This window comes from Hydra viridissima, unplaced genomic scaffold, assembly GCF_058129835.1.
Source record: "Hydra viridissima isolate aposymbiotic clone 2 unplaced genomic scaffold, HvirCarnegie_v1 scaffold_14, whole genome shotgun sequence".
Lineage (NCBI taxonomy): Eukaryota > Metazoa > Cnidaria > Hydrozoa > Anthoathecata > Hydridae > Hydra > Hydra viridissima.
The window spans coordinates 7608506-7631482 of NW_028324313.1; the positions used below are offsets into that span (position 1 = coordinate 7608506).

The 22977-nt window shown below is 28.1% G+C and overlaps 1 protein-coding gene and 2 pseudogenes across 4 annotated transcripts; 2 read left to right on the plus strand and 1 right to left on the minus strand.

Annotated features, from left to right (window-relative positions):
* Window positions 1-1672: 1672 nt before the first annotated feature.
* LOC145180978 (ER degradation-enhancing alpha-mannosidase-like protein 3) lies at window positions 1673-22722 on the minus strand. Of its 3 annotated transcripts, none has more exons than XM_090072131.1 (22): window positions 22285-22722; window positions 21985-22030; window positions 21753-21853; window positions 21312-21351; window positions 20196-20308; window positions 18179-18332; window positions 17819-17953; window positions 11830-11935; window positions 11440-11537; window positions 10809-10934; window positions 10515-10598; window positions 10095-10178; window positions 9866-9990; window positions 5546-5723; window positions 5153-5370; window positions 4710-4839; window positions 4403-4484; window positions 4211-4320; window positions 3912-4031; window positions 3206-3440; window positions 2836-3050; window positions 1673-2669 (listed from the first exon to the last, which is right to left on the minus strand). In XM_090072131.1, the coding sequence occupies exons 2-22, from the start codon at window positions 22012-22014 to the stop codon at window positions 2088-2090; spliced, it is 3066 nt and encodes a 1021-aa protein (XP_089928257.1). In that variant the 5' UTR covers window positions 22015-22030; window positions 22285-22722; the 3' UTR covers window positions 1673-2087. The 3 variants fall into 3 exon arrangements, 2 of the variants coding, with proteins under 2 accessions (XP_089928257.1, XP_089928256.1); XM_090072130.1 differs by having other exon boundaries at window positions 22315-22718; XR_016446988.1 differs by lacking the exons at window positions 1673-2669; window positions 2836-3050; window positions 5546-5723 and having other exon boundaries at window positions 3242-3440; window positions 22315-22718.
* LOC149879114 (uncharacterized) lies at window positions 14324-16103 on the plus strand (annotated as a pseudogene). Its single transcript, XR_016446989.1, has one exon. The product of XR_016446989.1 is annotated as an uncharacterized LOC149879114 (transcript).
* Window positions 15847-16706, plus strand: LOC149879115 (uncharacterized; annotated as a pseudogene).
* Window positions 22723-22977: the final 255 nt, after the last annotated feature.

Consider the following 22977-nt stretch of genomic DNA (forward strand, 5'->3'; position numbering starts at 1 on the left):
ACTTCGTGTGACGTATTTGGCAGTCCGAGCTTAAAGAAATAAATTCAATTACAATATTAAGTAATACCCTTTACAGCAAAATTACCTGGTAACCTGGTAACTAGAGGTCTCGTGGCCAACAAAAAACAATGGTCGAGACATGTGTTGATTCATTCTCTTCGTTTTACTTCTCTAATCTTCTGAGATTGTTGCCAAAAAAGCGTTCTTTGTTAGCAATTTTTTCCGCAAAAAGGCAACATAATAGGGATAGCTCTGTGGGTCAAAAAAACGAAAAATTCTGACTTGTCATATGTGCTGAATAATTGTAACACTTCATCCGAAACACTCGAATCATTGTCTCTAGATCGAAATTTATTTACGCACTCGTTGAGTTTTTTTGAATATTGAAAAACTCATTTAAAAAAATCTTTATTCTTTAAGTGAAAAGGAAATCGAAAAAAGGCGCTTTGGCAAATTTCTCTTCAAAGGTGAGTTTTTTTTAAAAAAGAAATTAACATTTTTATGGAATAAAATCCTGCTGAATATTTCTTAAAATGGTTTATAAGTGGCAGGCTGCTATATTAATTAATTCCATGACGGATGATTGAAATGGTTTTTAAAATAACCAGTGGGACGAATATTTTTAGTACAATTTAGCATTGTTTAGATTTTTTTTTAGTGTTGGTTCTACAAACGATATCTACTGGTTTACTTTTATAATCTGTCTAAAAACATGCTGGTTGTACTAAATTATTCTCCCGGGTTTTTGGAAGTTTTACGTGGTTTATTATTTTTGAGGGTTACGTCAATTTTTGCAAATATGCGCCAATAATTCTTCAGCAATATTTCTCAAATTCAGAATTCACCTGTTCCCGAAACTAAACAAAATGACAAGCATAAATCTGATCAGAAAATGCGACTTTAAAGACCTGACGGGGCTTGATTAGGAGGACGTGACGTAACTTGATTAGCAAGACTTAACATTTATTTTTAACAATTTTAAAAATTTGACTTATTATTTAAACAACCACGTCCTATTTCTTTTATCTATTTTTGCTAACACGAGCAGTTTAGTGTGTTTTTTTTAAGTGTTTTTTTTTTTTTGCACAAAAAAGGATGTTTTTGCGTCACTCTTGCCGCTGTTCATAAGTTCGCAGTTGGAAAAAGTGACTTACTGTTCGTTTGTTTTTTTCGATGTTTATTTCATAAATGCGTCAATTTTTAAATTTCATAAATGCGTCAATACAAGTTTGACGTGTTTATTTTTGTTCAAATAGAACTACACTTAAATGATGCAATGAAGCACTTAAGTATGCTATGAGCAGAGCAAGCAGCAAAACAAACATTTTCAACAACCGTCACACTGCAACACTTTTAAAATTCGTTTAATGAAACACAACCAACAATTTTTACTCAAGTGGAAAGAAAACAATCAAAAAAATTCTTCAACAAGACCTTACACGGAAATTTTCACCAAAATTCATCATTTGAAATCCCAAGAAAACCACTGTGAATAATACATGGCAAGTTGTTTGATTCCCTAGAGATTTACAATAGAATAATTGTGTTAAAAGAATATCAGTTACAGAGGAACAAATTATCTAAAAATTAGGCCTTTAACATTTTTAAAAAGATTTTTTACTTCGACGATATTAAAAATTTAAACGAAAAATAGTAAAGAAAAGTCGCTCAATTTTATTTAATTATCATTTCAGTAAACAAAAAAAAATATGAATCTACAATTAGGAAAGCAGAGTGTTAAAAGTTTATGCTTATCTAAAATTATAGAGTAAGCTTCATATTTAAAAGGCAAATTTCCTCTATAAACTATATTTAAAAATAAAAACGCATCTTTGAAATAAATGTATTTATCATTATTATGACTAGAGACAAGGGTGAAAAAAAGGCGCAGTGAAAAAAAGGCGCGCAGAAAAAACAGCTGCTTGCTGCAGTGAAATTCTCCAAAAAAAATCTTTGAGGGTGATACTTCAAACACTTTTATATCAAAATTTTTTCAACGCTGTTGCAAGAGTATAAATATTGGCAAGTATTTTTGAGCGGGAGAAAATTAAATAAATTGAATAAATAAGATGTAGAAATATCTGAAACTAAAGTTCTGACTTTTCTTCACTTTGACTCTCTAATAGTTCTTCACTAGATGTTTTCGTCCTAGAAATATTAGTTAAATCGTATTCACCGTCACCTTCTAAGGTACTTTCATGAATTTCTTTATCTATATGGGAATCAAATTCGTTTTCCAATATTTGTCTTGCTAATTTATACAAACCAATAGTGTTCTTTTCTTTACTCGAGTCTTTCTCCAATACTATTTCCTTTTTTAACTTTTCAACATTACTGAGTATTCCCGAAGCCATGGCTTTAAGTTCTGCCAAAGTATCATCTAAAGATTCTTTTTTAATTTCTTTGACTTCTTTTAAATCCCCTAATGTCTGATACAAAACTTTATTAAAATCGCTCGTAACGCTTTCATGATGATTTGTTTCATCACCAATGGATTCTTTTGATATAATTTTATTGAAATCAAAATAGTCTGCCTCTTTTGTCTTTACAAGAACACGCACCCCTGCATCACACTGTGGGGTCGGGCATACCTTCTCTGTAGTTTGAGTAATTCTTTTGAGAATACTATTGGTATCCATTTTGATGTAGTCTCTGGTTGTCGTAATGGTCTAAGATTATAGAAAAAATTTTTTAAGTATCACTTATAAGCAAGTCGATGCAATAAGACTTTGTAAGCCAAACAATCTATCAATGTTTTTGGAATAAAAAGAACTTTTAAATACAGTAACTAATGAAATTGGAAATGTTTTGAATAAAAATAGAAAAAGCAAATACCAATAGTCCTTCTACAGTGGATTTAACTTCAATTGGAGGACCTATTGGAATCATATCATCTTGAGTACCTGTTGGAATCATATCATCTTGAGTACCTGTTGGAATCATATCATCTTGAGTAGCTTCAGTCGTTTGAAGAACCTCGTTTTGTTTATTCAAAGACTCTTTCTTTCCTTCTTGAGGAGAAACATTTAACAGTTCATCAGAGGTTTCATCTAAATATTTGACAAATAACTTAAAATTTTAATATAAACCTTATATATTAACACATATAATAAAGATTTTTTCTTTTTCTAATTACTAAGAAAAATGAGATATTTGTATAAAATGTCAAAAATTGAATAATCAAAGAATTAAAGATGATTCTAACCCAATCTTTCCTGCTTGTGAGCAATTTTAACTTTAATTTTTGTAGTTCCAGACTGTTTCATTAACGATCGCAACTCATCTCCTTCTTTTTTGTAAAGAAACACAGAAGGTATAGTGACATCATCACTATTACTATCTCCACTCATCCCAAATAACTGTGAACTAGCAGAAGTTGTGCCTTCCACATGGTCAATTATAATAACTCCTAATGCTCCATGTGATTGTGCAAGGCGGACCTGGACAAATAAAATTTAGCTAAAAAATATTGGTAACTATAAAATAAATTTCTACATATATATTTTAAACTTATATTATTTTGCTATAACTGTTATAATTATCAACCTCTTACTAAAAGATTACTAGACAGATTTACTAAAAAGATTTGCAACAAGAAAACAATGGCTTGCAACTATACAAAAAATTGTAAGCACCATTTTGAGTGTATGGGTATATAACACCAGCAACCTTTTGCTAAAGCATTACTAGACAGATTTACTAAAAATACTGGCAAGAAGAAAACAATGGCTTGCAACTATAAAAAAAAATTGTATAACACCATTTTGTGTGTATGGGTATATAATACATGTTATATAATACAATTGTTATAACATAATTGTTAAATATAGTAATTGTTATTATATTGTATATATATGTAACATGTATATATATAAAAAAAAAAAGATTAAAAAAAGTAATTTAAAAAATACTTTGTCCACAAACATGCATTCTGATCGCTCAATGACAGCAATCCGATTGGTAAGCTGATGATTATTATGAATTTCTTTACAAGCTCTAAACGGATCTGTTTCTACTGCTTCTCCTGAAACCTAAAAGCATTTTCTTAACAAATTCTGAATCAATCATAATTTTTCAGACATCAAGTTTTGATAAAACCAAACTAATAAATAAGATAATAAAGAAATCCTAATTAAAGTATCATGAGAGGCTACAGGAAAAGTATTATGAAAAGCCAACAAGAAGAATTTGTCAAAAAAATTTGATTTACCCCTAAGTTAAGCTTGGTAAGATCAGCACCGAACTGTGCTGATCCAGCAGTAAACTGCTTTACAATCTTCCCCCCAGATAATATCTGCACAACACTTGGTTGAATATCAGCTGTAACAATATTTAAATGTTTTTAAACAGATGTCAATTTTACAGATTGCTAATATAAAATACAAGTTTAAATTAAACTCACCACTTGAACCTTTTTCTTTAGCCAGCTGAATCATTTCTTGCATAAATATGATCCCCTCTTGAGCATCTTGTGTTGTGGCAGCCTAAATATAACATTAACTTATATTATCGTAACAACATCATAAGTATTTTTAATAGTAATACACTAATCACTTAACTAGAGTTTTCTATTTTAGACAATAGAAACAATTTTTTTTAATAATGAATAACTCTACATCCAAGTTCATCGCAGTAAAATTTACAAATATGTTCTAATTGTTAAAGCACCTGTGATTTAATAATACATGATTGAATAACAACAAACATACTGTTCCAGCCTGTTGGACTAACTGAACCTTTCCATTTTCATTGCTAACTACCAAGATTCCAAGCAATTTTAATATTTTTATATGTTCTTCATTACCAATTTGAAACTCTTCAGCACGAAGTTTTCTTTGACTAAAAAGAGCTGATTTATAGATAAATGACACTAATTAACAATATTGGAAACTTTTAAAAGCCTAGCAAATATCTTTATTTCAATAGCTGCTAAAACTGGCAAATTTAAAAAGATAAAAAATGTGGGCAGACATTATTTTTTTACTAAGAAAATTTCTAATTTAAGTTTTACTTAAAAGCTCATAACAAAGTAAAAAAAAAAAATTCTATTTCAAAGAATGAATAGTGCAGAAACCACCATCATTGAAAATAAATCATACAAAAGATATATTAATAAAATTAATTATCAAAGCTTCCATAAAAAATTACTGACCCAGCAAATGCCAACTTTGCCTTTCCTAAATCAAATACAACTGAGAACGAAGATGTTTCTGTTTGCAATGGTTTACACGTGGTTTTAGTAGATTTGTCTGAGGGACTTTTTTTAACATTCTCTCGTATACTCTCAGCAAATGAGCGTAAGTGTAAAAATGAATGAACAATATTTGGGCATGAATCTTCTAAAACAGGCTTTTCTTTTCGATCAGAAAACTATAAAGATATATCAAACAGAATTATAGAAAAACATATCAAATGGAATTATAAAAAATCTTAAGATGCAACATATGAGAAAAATATTTCAGAATTCTATAAAGAAAAAGCACAAAAAATTTAAGCTATATAAAAATCAAAATGGTTCTTTAAAAAACACAAAACATTAATTTACATTTGGTGTTTTGTTTGAAGAGACTTGCCGATCATTTAAAATTGACGAAAGATGCAATGGCAAAAGATGTGCTTCAGTGGTGAAAATATAATCATGGATATCAATGAGATGCTCATCTTCACTCGAAAACAACAAATATAAATATTTGAAGGTTTCTGCAAGGACAAAGGAATCCATCCTATAAAAATATTTTTATGTTAGTGTTTTAATAGCTGATTTTTGAAAGAAATCATGATTTTGATAAATTTTTTCAGGAAAGAATTAAGCTGCAAACAGAATTTTAAAATGCCAAATATTTAATTTGCAATTAAAAGATTTCTAGGTAATCCAGGTTAGCACGTTCACTACCGAGCTATTTTAAATTATGCTTTATTTCTTTGCCGAGCCATAATGTCTGCAATGATTAATTTTGCCAAGGCTGTTTTGCGCAGTTTTATTCTCATTGCCAAGGCTACATATCAACATTTCAATAAATAAAATATTTAATCTGAAATAATTCTATAGCATTTTTTATTCTGAATATAACTGACAAAAAATAAGCACTACAAGTATACTTGTACTTTGGCAATGGAGAAGAAATTTTTTTTCTCCAGTGCCAAAGTACGAGTTTACTCGTAACACTGTAATGAGTATAACTCATTGTGGTGACTACACCTTTTCAAGATGTAATTGAGAACTTGAAAGTTGTAATTAAGAAACGTAAGATGTAATCAAGAAGATGAAAGTTGTAATTAAGAAATGTAAGATGTAATTAAAAAGATAATGTTGTAATTGAGAAAAGTTTATAATATAGATTATCAGAAAGAAGTTTTTTGTATTTTTAATTTTGTTACCTTAGTTTACCTTGCAATTTTTGGTTGGGTCCTAATTTGGTAAAGGTGACCATATGGGTTGTTTTTCAATAAATAACAATATATTATCAATAAAATAAAAAAGTAATGAAAAAGGCATTTGTGGTTTTATTTGGCTGTAACTACACCTCTTCCACCACATTTGGCTGTAACTACACCTCTTCCAATGAAATTTAAATTTCCACTGCGGACCAATTGTATGCTGTCTTATGTTTGACACCTAAAGTTTGCGCCAGAGTCACCCAACTGTCATTTCGCTCAGCACATTAAATCTTTTTTATAATTTGATGAAGATAAAACAATGTTTTCTTTTAACTTGTTCAGTTGTATTTCATGTCTACAAATTGAACAAGGTGGTTCTGGTTGTTCCAGAAGTGGATGTAAACAAATTTGGTGAAATAAATGCTTGCATGGATTCAATTTAATAACAGACTTTCTGTTCATAGTGTATTGACCAATAGCACAACGATCTTTCAATTCCATTACTATATTACTCTATTTCTGGTGCATACAAATGCTAAACTTGGTATTATTAACTTATTAAAATGCATGTACAAGAAGATTTTTTATAATGACCTTTAAGCTTATATTGTGAATTTGCAATTACAAATAATGTATTCTCATTTACATATTACGATTTCTTAGTTTCAACTTTAGTTTTTCAAATTACATATTGCGATTTCCTATTTACATGTTGGACTTTTCAATAACATTTTAAAATTTCTTAATTACATGTTATGTTTCTTAATGAGATATTGCGACTTCTAAATTTATTTCTCAATTACATCTTACTTTTCTTAATTACAATTTTCAAGTTCTCAATTACATCTTAAAAAGGTGTAGTAATGTAGCTTATTTGATGTATTATTATTATAAATAGTGTTTCAATTTTTTTGCACATGCACATTGGCAGTTATCATAGTAAAAAAGGTAATTTATATTTTGTTTTCTTAATTGTAAATTGTTGTGTTTTTTAGACTAGAAGCTAAAATATATTTGATAACCACATTATATTGCATGTTATTAAAAATGTGAAAAAAAAATTGAAGTACACAATAAGATGTTTTTTAACATATTAAAAAACATTTTAGGGTGCACTTCGAATTTTTTACACAGTATACTAATTAATGTGTTTTATAGATGAGTAATTTCTTTTTTATAAATAATTTATAAATTTATCTATCTCATATTAGCTCAACACAGATATTCCACAATTGGATCAGCACATATGATAATGGAAGATTGTGAGGATAGTGAAGATGATGATATTGAAGATTCGGATTCATTTTTCGCTTGTACTACTACATCTTCAAGCTTGACTGCATCAGAATCAGGTTCTGAAGATAATAACACTGAAGAAAGTGATGACAATCAGTTAACAGACATTTATCTAGCAGCCACTGCAGAAGATTTTTTAATGCCGCCAAAAAGAGCTAGAACAACGGGTGGTCTTGCTTATAGACAAAATCAAAACAAAGCTCAACAAGTAGATCTTCTAAGTAATATTTTGCCTGACGAAACAACTTCTGAAAAAAATCCATCTAGAAATTCAAACCAATGGAAAGATGAGCCGAATATTGTAAAACAAATTCAATTAACTGCTGATCCTGGTTTGAAGATAAACAATGAGAGCAAGAAACCATTAGATTTCTTTAGACTATTTGTTACAGAAGAGCTTATAAATACTATGGTAGTTGAAACTAATCGCTACGCAATGCAAGAAATAAATAAGCAGCCTCCCCTCAGAAGAAGCTCACATGTTAAAGATTGGAAACCATTAAATTCAGAAGGTATGCGGCAGTGCCTTAGAGTTATTCTTCATGTGGGGTGTGTCAAAATGCCATCTTTAGAGTACTATTGGTCTAAGAACAGTCTTTATAGATTACCCTTATTTTCTAGAATGTCATGAAATAAATTCCAACTAATGTTACTGTTTTGGCATTTTGTTAACAATGAAGATTTGGGTAGTGGACGCTTGTGTAAAATTATTGGACTTCTCAATCACTTAAATAATACAATGGATAACATCTAATGTCCTAATAAAAATATATCAATCAATGAGTCAATGATGCTGTGGAAGGGACGCCTTGTATTCAGGCAGTATGTGAAAAATAAAAGACATAAGTATGGTATCAAGTTCTATGAGCTCTGCAAATCAGATGGTATTGTACTAAAAGGTTATACTAAAATCTACTCTGGCGAGACAACTCTCGATAAACATTTGTTGAGTCAAACAGGAGCTATTGTTTTAGATTTAATGGAAATATTTCTGGCAAAAGGTTATTACCTGTACACCGATAACTTTTAAAATTCCTTTGAATTAACAAAGCACATGATAAATCAAAAAACATACATTTGTGGTACTTTAAGAACTGACCGAAAGTCAAAACCAAAATATTTCTGTCTTTATCCACATTTAAATTAGGTTCCCTGGATTTTTAAAATAAAAACTTGAATGTAATATTTTCTGAAGTCAAATGTGAAATTAAAAAAAAAAAAAAAAAAAAAAAAAAAAAAAAAAAAAAAAAAAGAACAGACAAAGCTGGTCATGCACAAATTCTATTTGAAATAAATTAGTATAACTACAAGTTTACTTTAAATTGGCAAACTCATGATGCCAGATTACTATGAGTATTCTCGTAGTTGGCAAATATCAAAGCCCCACTAACTACGAGTACACTTGTAGTTGGCAAATAAATGATGCTAAATTACTACGAGTATACTCGTAGTTGGCAGCGAACAGGTTAAATTATGCATAAAAATAGATATAGTAGTAAAAATTTTATGCTTCTTGAAGCCTTATATCTGAATACTTTTTTGAGACTTTCTCAATTGGTTCTCATGTATTTTATCTTCTCAATACAGTTGAAACATGGTCTATAACACCCTGACTCAATCTGAATTTTATTTTAAATGTTGTTTAGAGAATAAAAACACAATAAATTTAGAGGAAGTTTTATTTGAAAAAAAAAGATTCTCCTTTAACTTAAACTTTATGTTACACCCTACAAAATTAAAAAACTTATGGTTCAAATACCCTGGGGTTCATACTAATAATAAGTTTTTTTCATAATACTACTTTAAGCTAAAAAACTGATTAATTTGTATTTTTTCATTAGTATGAATAGAGAGGGGGAGGGGGGAGAGGGGGAGGGGGAGAAGGAGTGAGGGAAGGGGGTACAATATGTATTTTCATTTTTGCAGGGATAAGAAAGTATTATTAGACAGAACAATGACTAATATGAATGCTATTATTAAAAAGTGATAGTTACAATAAAGATTGTATGATTGCATGATAATTGTAATGAAAACTATATTAATACTAATACTAATAATAAAACTTGTATCATGAATGTAGCAATGAAGAGAAGACTGATAAAGACTTAATCAATTCTGATTACAAAAGAGAATGTTTGAACAATAAAGATTGTGTTAGAACAACTTAAAATTGAAGAGAAATATTATTTACTTGTCTTCATGATGAAATGTTCGCACATCAGTCAGTGCAGCAAAACCGCATGGTACTCTAGCATGCTCTTCTAAGGTCTCCAACACATGTTTACCAGCATTCAAGTAGTAATCATCTTTTGTGGCCTGAAAAAAAATACAACCTATCTTCATAACAAAAAAATATTTAAAAATGATAAAAGTCTAAAAAAAAGAAGAATGAAAAATAGAAAGAATGGTTAAAAAAAGACCTGATAAAGGAAATATGTGCTTTCAATAAACTCAGGTCTCAGAGGATGCTGTGCCCAATGAAGATCAAAACTTGAAGTAAATGCCTGTGTAGAAAATTTTTTTTATTTTCCACGACTGTAAGAATAGAGCTAAGATTCAAACCCATAATATCAACAAAATAAATCAGTAAACATTTTACTGAGTTTTCATTCGTACACTCATATTGAACCTCTCTAAAATTGATTCTTATTTGATAAATTTCTTCTGCTCTTTACTAAATTCCTATTGTACCTGTTTAAAGTAAGATTTCTCTCTTTTAAAAAACTTTGTAAAACTATTATATGTTGATAGATACTTCATGCTATAGTTAAGAAAATTATGCAACTTTCTATCTAAAAAGTCTCAGCAATCATTACATAAATTCATTTAGTAATTGCTACCTCTGGTAAAAACTTGAATTTTTTTGCCACTGAATACAACATTTCGTGGGTTTCTATAGCTGACTGTAAATCACCTTTTAACACCTAGAAAATAAGAAGTGTTTATATTGTTTAAAAGAAAGTAAAATTAAACTTTTATTATTGGAAACATGTGGTAGTTGACTCAGCCATGATTAACATTACATTAACATCAAATTTAATACTTTTTAATTTCTTTGTAAATTTACTTTTATTTATAATTTCTGAATGTATTATAACAAACAGAACAAATTATAGAGCTTTAAAAAAAATTACAAGTAATCCAGGCCAAAATGCTTGTAGTGCATCCATGTGTGAACGAACTGGCTGATCAGGCTGATGCATCATCACATCAATAAACATAGAGCCACGCTGAATGTACTTTTTTATTGATTCATAGTGCTGCAAAATAATACTTAAAGGTATCTGCTATGTTTATAACAACAAACAAAGGAGAACATGAAAACTACAACTACATGTCATAACAATAAATTTAATTTTCAAACAGTGGGTTTTTTTTTCATTTTGTCATTTTCTATATTCAAACTCTAGTTGGAGAAAATATTTCTCATTGCTTATACATATATTTGTCGAAGAATCATAACACCTGAAAACTATTTTACCAGTTGCATTAACTTGTTCTAAAATTTATTTGAGCAAACAAAAAGTTTTAGATTTTTTCGTTCAACTGAATGCTCCATTGAGTTTAACTTTATAACAGTAAATTTAGTTAAGTAGCTATAATCTTAGTTTAAACAAAAACTTTATATGAATTATTCTTAAGCTACACAACACAAGAAGTTATTGAAATTAAATGTAATAAAATTTATTGTGAGAAGAAAGTTCTTAAGGAAAGACAACAAACAAATAGTCATTGATTGAAACCTGATAAAATGTCAATATTAACCTTGTTAAACTTATCCAAGTAAGTGTCATCACCCAAAAGAATGTATGCTTTTAAACAATACTCATAGTATGAGTCTATGCCTGCACCAACTCCACTATCTAATAGAAAAAGAAATAAAGATATCAATTTTTTGTCATTTTACAAACTTTAAAAACAATGCTTAAAATATATATCAAGGCATAAAATTTTATAATCAAGTTTATTATTCATAACTAACTTTTAACTACTATTCATAACTAACTTTTAACTATTATTCATAATTAATTTATGATTAATCAGCTTATAGTTCTTTATTTGAAATACTTTTTCATTTTATAAATTCATAAACTTCCACAAGCTACTTATCGATAGTAAATGTGCCAAGGTTGTTATACATAATTCTTAAGTTACCTCTTCTTATCCAATTGCCATTATGAATATTAATTGTAGTGCCAACTAAATCACTATGACGACTTCGATACATCCATAAGGCTTCCATAGCTTTATGCGCCTTATCCTAAGTTTAAACAAAATAGAATTTTGTTTAAAAAAAAACAGAAAGGAATACTGGATTTCTATTATTACTAATGAAGTTCGATTTTTTTTTTACTGTTCAAATTTTCTCTATTTCAAAATTTTAATGGTGATCTTTTAGTGAATATTTTAAATTAAACTTTTTCTTGATTTACTTACAAATCAAGGACCAGAATTTTGGGTGAGATCATTATATTTCAACCAATGGCCTGTGGAACACCATCTCTGATTTTCCTGATTTTTACATATCATTATCTGCATTATGTAAATAGGTTAAATTTGCAATTTCAGAGTTCCAAGTACAGCAGTTTAGAAATTATAGCTTTGTAAACACTTTCAGTTGCGCTCCTTGATTTCTTGAATGGTAAAAATAGACAAATTTAAAGCCTTATAACTTTCTTCTTACTTTCAACAAGTGACTCATTTTCTCTAGAACTATTTTCTGGATATTTCTGTTTTAAATTTAGTGATTTTTACTAACTTGTATCCTATTAGAAAAAAACTATTACCTCCTTGGCCTTGGAAAAATTCTGAAAAATGGTTAAAAAATGGCAAAATGAAGTTAAGCATAGTATTTTACTATTCATCAACAAGTCCTTACATGTTAGTTTTCTGATTAGCTAACTATTGTCTGCAACAAATGAGCAAAATATAATCAACTTGTTACATTTTTAGAAATCAAATATAAAAACCTACAGTCCAGTCAAGTTAAAAGCCCCATTCTCAGTCATTTTGAGCTTGTGAAATTTCCTAACACTTTGTATTGATCTAATATTAACAGCAAATAAGACCATTAGATCATTCCTCCCTGATCTGATCTTTATACTGAATAGGGACACAATTAAAGAGCTAGTAACTATATAGAGCCTTGCATTATTATATTTATATTTTTATAGATGATTAAATTGCTAATAATTCAAGACAAAAGTAGGACAGTGGATTCACGCATTACTGGCAACATGAAGTAGAACAAGATAAATTAAGCCATTATAATATTGATTTAATGCTTTGTTTAAATAAACTATTTTTTATAAAATATGTGTTTCAATTTTATTAGTCTAGTTTTAACTATTTATTTAAAAATCCAATGACTTTAAAAATATGCCTTTTTACAAATGTGTATATATATATATATGTGTATATATATATATATATATGTGTATATATATATATATATATATATATATATATATATATATATATATATATATATATATATATATATATACACACACACACACACACAGTACAATCTCTCTAATTCGAATCTCCTTAATTCGAAAACCTCCGTAATTCGACTAAATGTAAAGTCACCGTGACATGCGCTTAAGAAACTCTTGTTTAACTTTCTATAATTCGAATCTGTATAATTCAAAAACCTCCGTAACTCGATTGGATATTTCGGACCCTTTAGTGAGAATCTCTCTGTAAATCGATTTTTTTATTTTCTGACGTGTAAAAAGCTCGTTAACCGTTGAGTTCTTTTTTCAAATTTCGAATGTTTTGAGTTTTTGAAAAACGATTAACGTGAATTATTATCTTTTGTTTAAAAAAACGTCATGGCATCAAAGTGATCGCATGAAGAAACCAATTTAAAGTGGAAACACGATGTTCTACTAGAATTGGAGAAAGGAAAAACAAATAGAGGTTTCAAAAATCTTTGATATTCCACCAAACATTCTTTTAACCTGGAAAAAGAATAAAGATAAAATCTTTGACGCTTTTCGTCAAGGAAATTTGGCTAAACGGGTGAAGGTTGATACGTAATATCATGTCAACAAAACTTTACTTAAATGTTTCAAACAAATGAGCTTATATTCAAAAAAGGCGATCTACAATTACTGAGTTGTTTTTTTTTAAATAAAAAAGTTTAAAACACAATCTCTATTGCAATTAGGCCTAAGAATCACTATTTGTTTGTTTTTTCATCTCTATTTGTAGTTTGACCAGAATATTTGAAAAAAAAATCAACTTTCTATAATTCAAAAATCTCTCTAATTCAAACTTTTATTTTTCCCCATGAAGTTCGAATAAGAGAGATTGTACTGTATATATATATATATATATATATATATATATATATATATATATATATATATATATATATATATATATATATATATATATATATGCATTTGTAAAAAACATTAAGATAAGTTAATTTTTAACTCAAAATAACTTATCTTAATATTTTTCTGTTCAATAAACTTTGTTGGATCTATTATATATAGTTGAATCAAATGTTTATTGAACCTACTTCTCCTATATAACTTTATATAAGATTATATAGAAGCAGGTTCAATAATAACTCATCTTATTTAAATTAGATAAACATGAATATTTTAGATAGGCATGAATTTTTTAGATAAACATGAATACTTGTTCTGTTGGTATTGAACTAAAGTTAGGTTGTCATAAAAGTACATATTGCAGTCAGTTTGAATTTTCTGAAATATTAAATAAAGACAAATACCTGCTGACCTTAAGAACTGAAATAAAAAATATTCATCAGCATACAATTTGCACTGACCATAGGTTACAATTTAATAATTACTTATTCGACGTACCATACGTCATACTGTGACCCTTTTTTCGATTCATTCCAAAATTGTCAAAGGAAACCTGACGACTATCAACAAAATCTGAAACAAAATCAACTGAACACTACTTTAATTCCTGGGGAAAAAAATTTTTTGTTTGTGTAAGAAAAATCATGAGTATTGAAGAAGTTGACATGAGACATGATCCAGATTACATATCACCTGATAACTCTGTTGTAAAAATTGATACTATTAATCCTTGTCTTGTTAAATTTGATGTCCCTTATTGAAAGATCATCCAGCATGAGTATGTTACAAATAGACAAAATAAAAAAGAAAGTTAAGTTGTTAAATAAATCGTTGAATGCATCTGAACAAGAGGAGCCACAAATTAGTACATTCAAAAGTTCCTCTTTATAATTTATTGTAGAACAGCTTAAACAGAAGTTTCATAATGAGATCAATACTTCACAAAAAATAAAATTGCTCACTTTAGTTCCAGTCCATTGGACTATTCAGGAAACAGTTAATGAATTTAAAACAAATCAATATATGGTGAAGCAAGCTAGAGCTTTGCAGGAAATTAAAATTGACTACTGAAGTTGTAAATCAAATGTGTTTTTTTTATGAGAATGATAGTAACAGCAGGTTGCTGGAGCAAATGATTATATTAGCATAAAGACAGCACATTCAGAAGTAACTCATATTATGCAATCTTTCAGAACTTTACCAGAAATGGTTAGAAGAATCAAAATCCAATGGTAAAGTGTAGGTGGGACTGACATTTACTTGTATTTGCTTGTGTTTGTATTTTCTATCGAAATCCAAATCTTATTATAAAAGCATTAAAAAATGAATTCAAGTCAAAAGAACTGGTAGGGGATTCAGCAAAAGAAATAACTTATAAGCAACGGTTGATGACTGTTAGGTGCTCCTTAAAAACAATTGTTAAAAGTCCTGATGAATTTCTAAAAGAGTTAACAGATAAGTTATATAAACTGACAATCTTCTTCACAATACTGAGGCAGTTTTCAGTTTTCTTTCCAAATAATACCAATTCTGAAATAAGAATATCTGCAAATTCAGAAAATCAATTTTTTCACTGATTGTGCAAACAGCCAAGTTAATTTTTATACCACATTATTAAAAAAATTTTGATTAACAATTACCTATTCTAAACAAACTGTGTTTCAGCCCTTGAAATGATATTCCTCAAATTTGAGACAAAATTGTAATCATTGAATATGTATACTTTTTCTTATTGTATTTTAGGTTTAATTTGAAAAACCTATGTTTTCACAAAAGAGACTGAACTAAAAATAGATTGGAATTTTTTGGGACTGCACATAAAAAATTGTATGTAATGGAATAGGTGGTACCAAAAAGAATTATTCATAACCTATCTTTTCAAAGGCTAATTAACAATCAAATTTTGATGCTGACCAACATGTTTTTAGTTGCTAAAGAAAAATTTAAAAACATCCGGTATATATCATTTTAATGTCAAAGTGTATGTAGATTTGGGTTATGATTTTTTTTCAAATAATTGATGTCTTGTATCCTATATCTTAACGGACTTCTACTCAAAAAAAAAAAAAAAAAAAAAAAAAAAAAAAAAAAAAAAAAAAAGAAAATTATTTATGTCTTTTTATGTTTATTTTTTATGTTTAGTTATAAAAAGTCAATCACAATTTAAAAATTATAATTTTGTTTTGCTCTAAAAAACTTTTTAAAGAAAATTGTATAGAAAAAAAATTCCCTAAAACAAGACCTTACTAAATATGTTTTTGGAAAAATAGTTATTCCTTATGTTAAGTTTTTTTCAGATTTCTCTACATTTCTGAAACTGAAACAGCTGCTATTACAGGAACTTGCTCATACCTTTATTTCTCACATTAATCATGCTGTTTAAATGCTTTTGTAAAATCAATGAGAAGTACATTTGACATTTTTCACATGCTGGAAGTTAATTAAAACACAAAAATCAATGAGCACTGATATCAATATTAATGACTGGGTATAAGTGAACTATTTTGGTGAATTTTCTTTCCTTGAAAGATAACTGATCTTAAAGGTGACACAGCTTGTGTTAGCTAATTACAAAAAGCTGGCAATTATTTCAAGTATCCAATAGCAACAGATATGCATTAGTATCCAGTTAGTGACATTATTGCCACATTATATGAGCCTGAGCTCAAAAAAAAGTTGAAATGAATTATCGTTTATAACTGCTTTCAATCATCAGCTACATTATTATGTATTATCATTATTAGGGGAATAAAGAATTTTGAAAAAAAGATAACAATGCAGGGCTAGAAGTGGCTTTTATAGCAACCATATAAAATTTTGTAAAACAAATTACTAGTAATAGGTTACAACCCTCACATTCTAATAATGCTATTCAACCCTGTTAATTAAAAAATAGTGTTATCAAAAAATGCTACCATCTTTGTTGTGAACATGACAAGTTTATAATGCTTACATTTTTAGATAGTTAGGCCTAATGGCCTAATTTGCTGTTAATATTAGATCAATACAAAGTGTTAGAAAACTTTACAAGCTCAAAACGATTGAGAATGGGGCTTTTAACTTGACTGGACTGTATACTTTTATATTTGATTTCTAAAATGTAACTAGCTGCTTTTATTTTGCTCATTTGTTGCAGACAATAGTTAGCTAATCAGAAAACTAACATGTAAGGACTTGTTGATGAATAGTAAAATACTATGCTTAACTTCATTTTGCCATTTTTTAACCATTTTTCAGAATTTTTCCAAGGCCAAGGAGGTAATAGTTTTTTTCTAATAGGATACAAGTTAGTAAAAATCACTAAATTTAAAACAGAAATATCCAGAAAATAGTTCTAGAGAAAATGAGTCACTTGTTGAAAGTAAGAAGAAAGTTATAAGGCTTTAAATTTGTCTATTTTTACCATTCAAGAAATCAAGGAGCGCAACTGAAAGTGTTTACAAAGCTATAATTTCTAAACTGCTATACTTGGAACTCTGAAATTGCAAATTTAATCTATTTACATAATGCAGGTAATGATATGTAAAAATCAGGAAAATCAGATATGTTTTCCCACAAAGTTTTCTTGAAATTGGTTGAAATATAATGATTTGATCCTATTAAGATTAAGGTTTGAACTTGCTTGTATAAAATGATGGGCAAAAAAAATCAAACAGACTGTAACAAAAAAGACCAAACATAAAAATTTTAATTGTATCAAAAGAAAGAGAATTTAGTTTCATTTGCAACTTATATTAATTAATTTCAATTTTTAAATGATATAATACATAATACAAAAAACAGAGCACAAAAGATACCTCATATAATTGATTGCCAGTAAGTCTACTCAATGCTCCAAACTCCATGATCATTGTACCAGCACATGCAGTGCACGTGTCTGTTTCATGACCAACACGAGAATTAGGTGTGTTGACACCAAACTTTAAATTGACCTTTAAATGGATAGAAATAATTTTTAAAAATGGACAAAAATTATTTTAAAAATTTTACAATAACAAAAGGAAAAAAAAAAAAGAACTTATGAATTTTAAAAAGATGTTTGATTCAAAATTTATTTATATATCACTTAGAGCCTATACATGAATTACCAGGGTATTAAAGTATTTTTAATATAAAATCATCAACAACTGATTAGACCAATCAAGCTTGATTCTTACTTTTGGGTATGGTATTCCTGTAGTTGTGTTAAAAGCAGCCAGTAATCTATCTCCTATATCTACAGCTTTTTTTAGTAACTCATTTTGATACCAAAACAAACCTTTACCAGACTCTTTTAATGCCACAGCCATAAAATGGGCACCAAGTAGCCCCCTAAAAAAATGCAAATCCTCATTAATAAAATTAATTAATGAGAATACTTGAAGGGAAGGAATTTCTATTTTTGCTTATTTTTAAATACAGCAAGCCAAGACTGTTTTCAAAATGTCACTCTTTTATACTTAAGATATAAGAAAAATATATAATGTAATCTTATTTATTTCAATTTAATTGTAAACTTGATAAATTTTTGTTGAAACTTAAATTATTGGGTGTGAGTACACAATCTCCACAAAGATAAACAGATTTTATTCAGGAGCACAGTAGGCAAAAAGTGAGTAAAAAAACTAAAAGTATATTTAAGTCTTTTAAATTGATGCCTCAATTACATTTTATATCACCTGTAACCAGTCAAGTAGTTTAACTGTGCTGTTTAAAATTTTTTCTATTAAAAACCTGAAATTGAAATGGACTTTTTGGGTATCATATGGGAGTTTTTACATTTTATCACATATCTTGTCAAATTATAAAAAAACAAAAATTAAATAAGGTATTCAATATGCACTATTTTAATTTTATAACTATATATTATATAAAATTTGCATATGACCATTTTCCTTGAGGAAGAGATTTATTGTCAAAATATTGTCTTGTATAGACAAAATTGTCTTGTATAGACAAAATTGTCTTGTATAGACAATATTGTCTTGTATAGACAATATTGTCTTGTATAGACAATATTGTCTTGTATAGACAATATTGTCTTGTATAGACAATATTGTCTTGTATAGACAATATTGTCTTGTATAGACAATATTGTCTTGTATAGACAATATTGTCTTGTATAGACAATATTGTCTTGTATAGACAATATTTCTACAATAAACCTCTTCCTCAAGGAAATCAAAAAACCATTAGCCTCATTCATCATAATTACATATAAACATCAATAACTGTCAAACTTATAGAATTTACATAATGCAAACTTGATAACAAAAACTATTAATCAAACAGATAAACCATAAATTAAACTTCTCTTTACTAAATATCCTGTACAATTTTAATTGCTCTTTTAGCAGTCATTTCCATGCTGTGATACACTTGAATTCCCTTTTACCTTATATCTTTTGAGGGCTTTCAATACTTTTTTAAACAAGTGTATGTTGATTTTAAAAGAGATTTTATTTTTAGGTTTATTTTAAATATTTCAGGCCTCAACAATATCTTAACCAAATCACTTAAACAAATATTAGGGTCCTAAAATATATTTACAAATAGGAAATAATATTTTAAGGTGTCCTGGAAACAATGTATCCCAGTAATGCATTTACTGCTTGTGAATTTTATCAGGGATTGTTCAACTTTGGCAAAGATTTAAATTTATCTAAATAAATCATTATAAAGATAAATTTCACACTGTAATAAAGCATTTAAAATATATCTGACTAATATTACTGATGACAGATCTTTCTGAGAAGACCAACACTGGCCACACATAGTCTATATGGGTAGTATAGACACAACATTAGCTAAACAATAGTGTATAATGATAAATAGACTGAAGCACATGGATTATCTTAAAATTAAGTAAGAAGAAGACAGAAAAACTGATACACTAGTTGAGAAGTTGAGGCAAACTATCAACTAAGTTCTGATTCTGAACAATGTGACTCAGAATGAGATTTGAATTTGTCTTCTGCCAATGCAACTAAGCTAGAGATATTGTATTGTAGAGGTTTTGCAGTCTCTAAATGTCTCTGAATGCACCAGAAGTGATCAAAAAGAATATTTTATTTTTTATCACTTCTGGTGCATTATGGTACACTTTGAGAGTATAGATCTTATGCTCATAACCCTTTCATTAATTTACAAATTTTATTTTGATCAATCAACTAATGATGACATAAAAACACCTACCCAAGCACTCGAATATTAGTTTCAAAAACAGAGACAACAACATCTGTATTAAATGACACGTTTTGTATAACAAAGCGAACTTGTTCATCAAACTCATCAACTTTACCAAGAACCTAAAACAGGAAAATGTTTTATTACAAATCACAACCATTGTTAGTACATCTTTAAAATTATTTTACAACTAAATGCAGCAGCAAACAAGAAATATTTATAACAAGTTTAAAGTCAACCCATTTGGAACTTTGTAGCCTGAATATGAAATATTAGTTTGCAGTGATTAAAATAAAGAGTTTAAAAATAAAGTGGAAAACCCCTATATTAAAATCAAAAGCAATTAAAATCAATAAGTAGTGGTAATAACTCCCTGCTACAAAGTCAATTTCTATGAAGATATTTGAAAATTAAAAACTATTTTTCAGACTTGGTTTTTGCAGATGGTTGCAATTTTTTTGATTGCAACTGTAGAACAAGTCTGCAAAATAGTTTCTTGTTCATTTAAAAAAATAAAGAAATCAGCTACAACTCTTCAGAGGCTGCATGTAGAATTTGAATTACTACTTGAAGAACAGAAGAATATTGAATTACAGTTCTCCAAGGGCAAAATAGACCCTCAAATTATGAAAATGAGATAAATTAAAATATCTGGACATTTTTCTTTAAAAAAAAAAAAAAAAATACTGCATACTTGAAATCCAAATTTATTTTTAGAAATTAATGACAACCTAGATATATCAACATTATGGAATATCAGATTAAAGTAAGGATCAAATATCATCAAAATATTCCTCAGCATTTTTTATACATATTGAATTTATATCAATTTATAACATATCTAAAGGGAACCCAGGCCAAGACATGTCCTATTAGTTAATAGGAAGCTGTATAGAAACAAAAATAACAACAATCTTGGAGGCAACATGCTTTAAAATTTTGATATGAACTAAATCTAAATAAATTTAATGTACACATTTACAGATGTTTAATTCTAATGCACACACTAACAGATACTTACTTTAAGTATATTTCACTAATTCTAATGGTATATCAATATCTATTGGAATCATTTTATTAAAACTCCAAAATATTGTAAACTGTAATATAAAAAGAAAATCTCACCGCAAGTGTATCCAGTGAATCAATTAATGTTAATGAAAAACTAAACATAAAATAGAAATCTGGTCTTACTTACAAGAATAGACTATAAATTATATCAAGTAAATTAAATAACTTTAATGGCACAACATTTTATTTTAATAAAAATTTTATTGTTAAGAATTGGGATTTAATGGTCTTGCTACAGACTTAGCTGCGATTTGTTGAACTAAAAGCAAAATAACAAAACAGAATAAAAACTGCTGTGCCTTACATAAATGATGAAACTCAAAATTTATCCCGTAAGAATAATAAGTAGGATTTTTATACTATAAAAATCAACTTTTTACAATAGTACTGCAACAGTAAAATGCATCAAAAATGTTTAACTGTTATAAGTCTAGTCATAAGAAATAATATCACTAAGAAACTTATCACCCATTAAGAAACAAATCTATAGCTTACTTTCCTAATGCTTCGTCAATATCACCACGATCTTTCTCACTACCTCGAAATCTTCCTTTACAACTTAATGGCATTAATTCATCTGCTGGATAAGCATATTTCTAAAAAATTTAATTTTTTGTTGTTTTTTTAGTTGCGTTATTTTTTTAAATTTTGTTTAACAAGTAAAGTTTTTCATTCCAAATGAGTAATATCAAGTTAATTTTATTTACTAAATTCTTGTTTTTACTACCTTGTAAGATCCATAAGCATGATCAAACATTTCAAGAGTCTTCAATCTGAAAAAATGTTCTCAATATATGAAAATTTTATGAAAATATATGAAAGACCTTCTTTAAAATGAATTATTTTACATGTTAGTGGGTTTGTGGGTTTCTTTTCATATATATATAGATATATAATTTTAATTTTTGCAAACAAAAATTTATTTCTGCAATTTATAGCAATTTTTCTCACACACCACACACTTAAATTCACAACTTGCTTCTAATTTAATAAAGTTATACTTAAAACAATAACAATATGTTAAAACCTAAAAAGTTAGCATTTTAGCTTCACATACTTCAGTTTCTCCTTTTCAGATTTAGTCATTTTGTGTGCAGAAAGGGATACTGGAAAAATCTGTTCAAAAATAATTATGGCAAAAAAAATGAAGATAACAGATAAATATTTCGACGAATCCATTCTTTATATAATTTGAATAAAGATTTTCTACATGCAGGTCGCTGGTGTTGCTAGGGGTCGATCTTTTATGCGATGAGGTGACGTGTCTCAATTCTCTATTAGCCAGAATTTTACTAAATCAGCATCTAATACCTGACCATGTTTAATCTGATATATTCAGGTATCATAAATTCATTATTTGTAAAAAGAAATTATGACGTTATTTTAGAGCATAAAAAATTCGTCAACGAAGATGAAGCTTTCCATCTTTGTTAACGCTCTGTTTATTTTGATTGCGGTTGATTTTATGACCTAAGTAACATTTTTATATATCACGTGTTTTTTTGCAAATCGCTTTTAACCTGATATTAAAAGTCGTTAAGTTGGTTTTAAATGACTTCAATTTATTTTGTCACTTTTTGTGCGGAGGTTTATTTAAATTTAAGAACGAGTTTTATAAATTTAGAACATTAGCTATATACTTGTAATTTAAGCTTCATAAAAGCCCAAGTGATACATTGTGAATACATGATAATTTTCGGTTAACAGTTATATAATCAGT

What these genes read in the sequence shown, in the direction of transcription:
- LOC145180978 (XM_090072130.1), bottom strand. Translation starts at nt 22,436, where the DNA reads ATGGATTCGTCGAAATATTTATCTGTTATCTTCATTTTTTTTGCCATA. An exon ending in TAAAGAAAAAGGTTCAAGTG is followed by an intron (nt 4,321 to 4,402) that starts GTGAGTTTAATT and finishes ATATTGTTACAG; the next exon opens with CTGATATTCAACCAAGTGTT. An exon ending in TTACCAAGCTTAACTTAGGG is followed by an intron (nt 4,032 to 4,210) that starts GTAAATCAAATT and finishes AAATGCTTTTAG; the next exon opens with GTTTCAGGAGAAGCAGTAGA.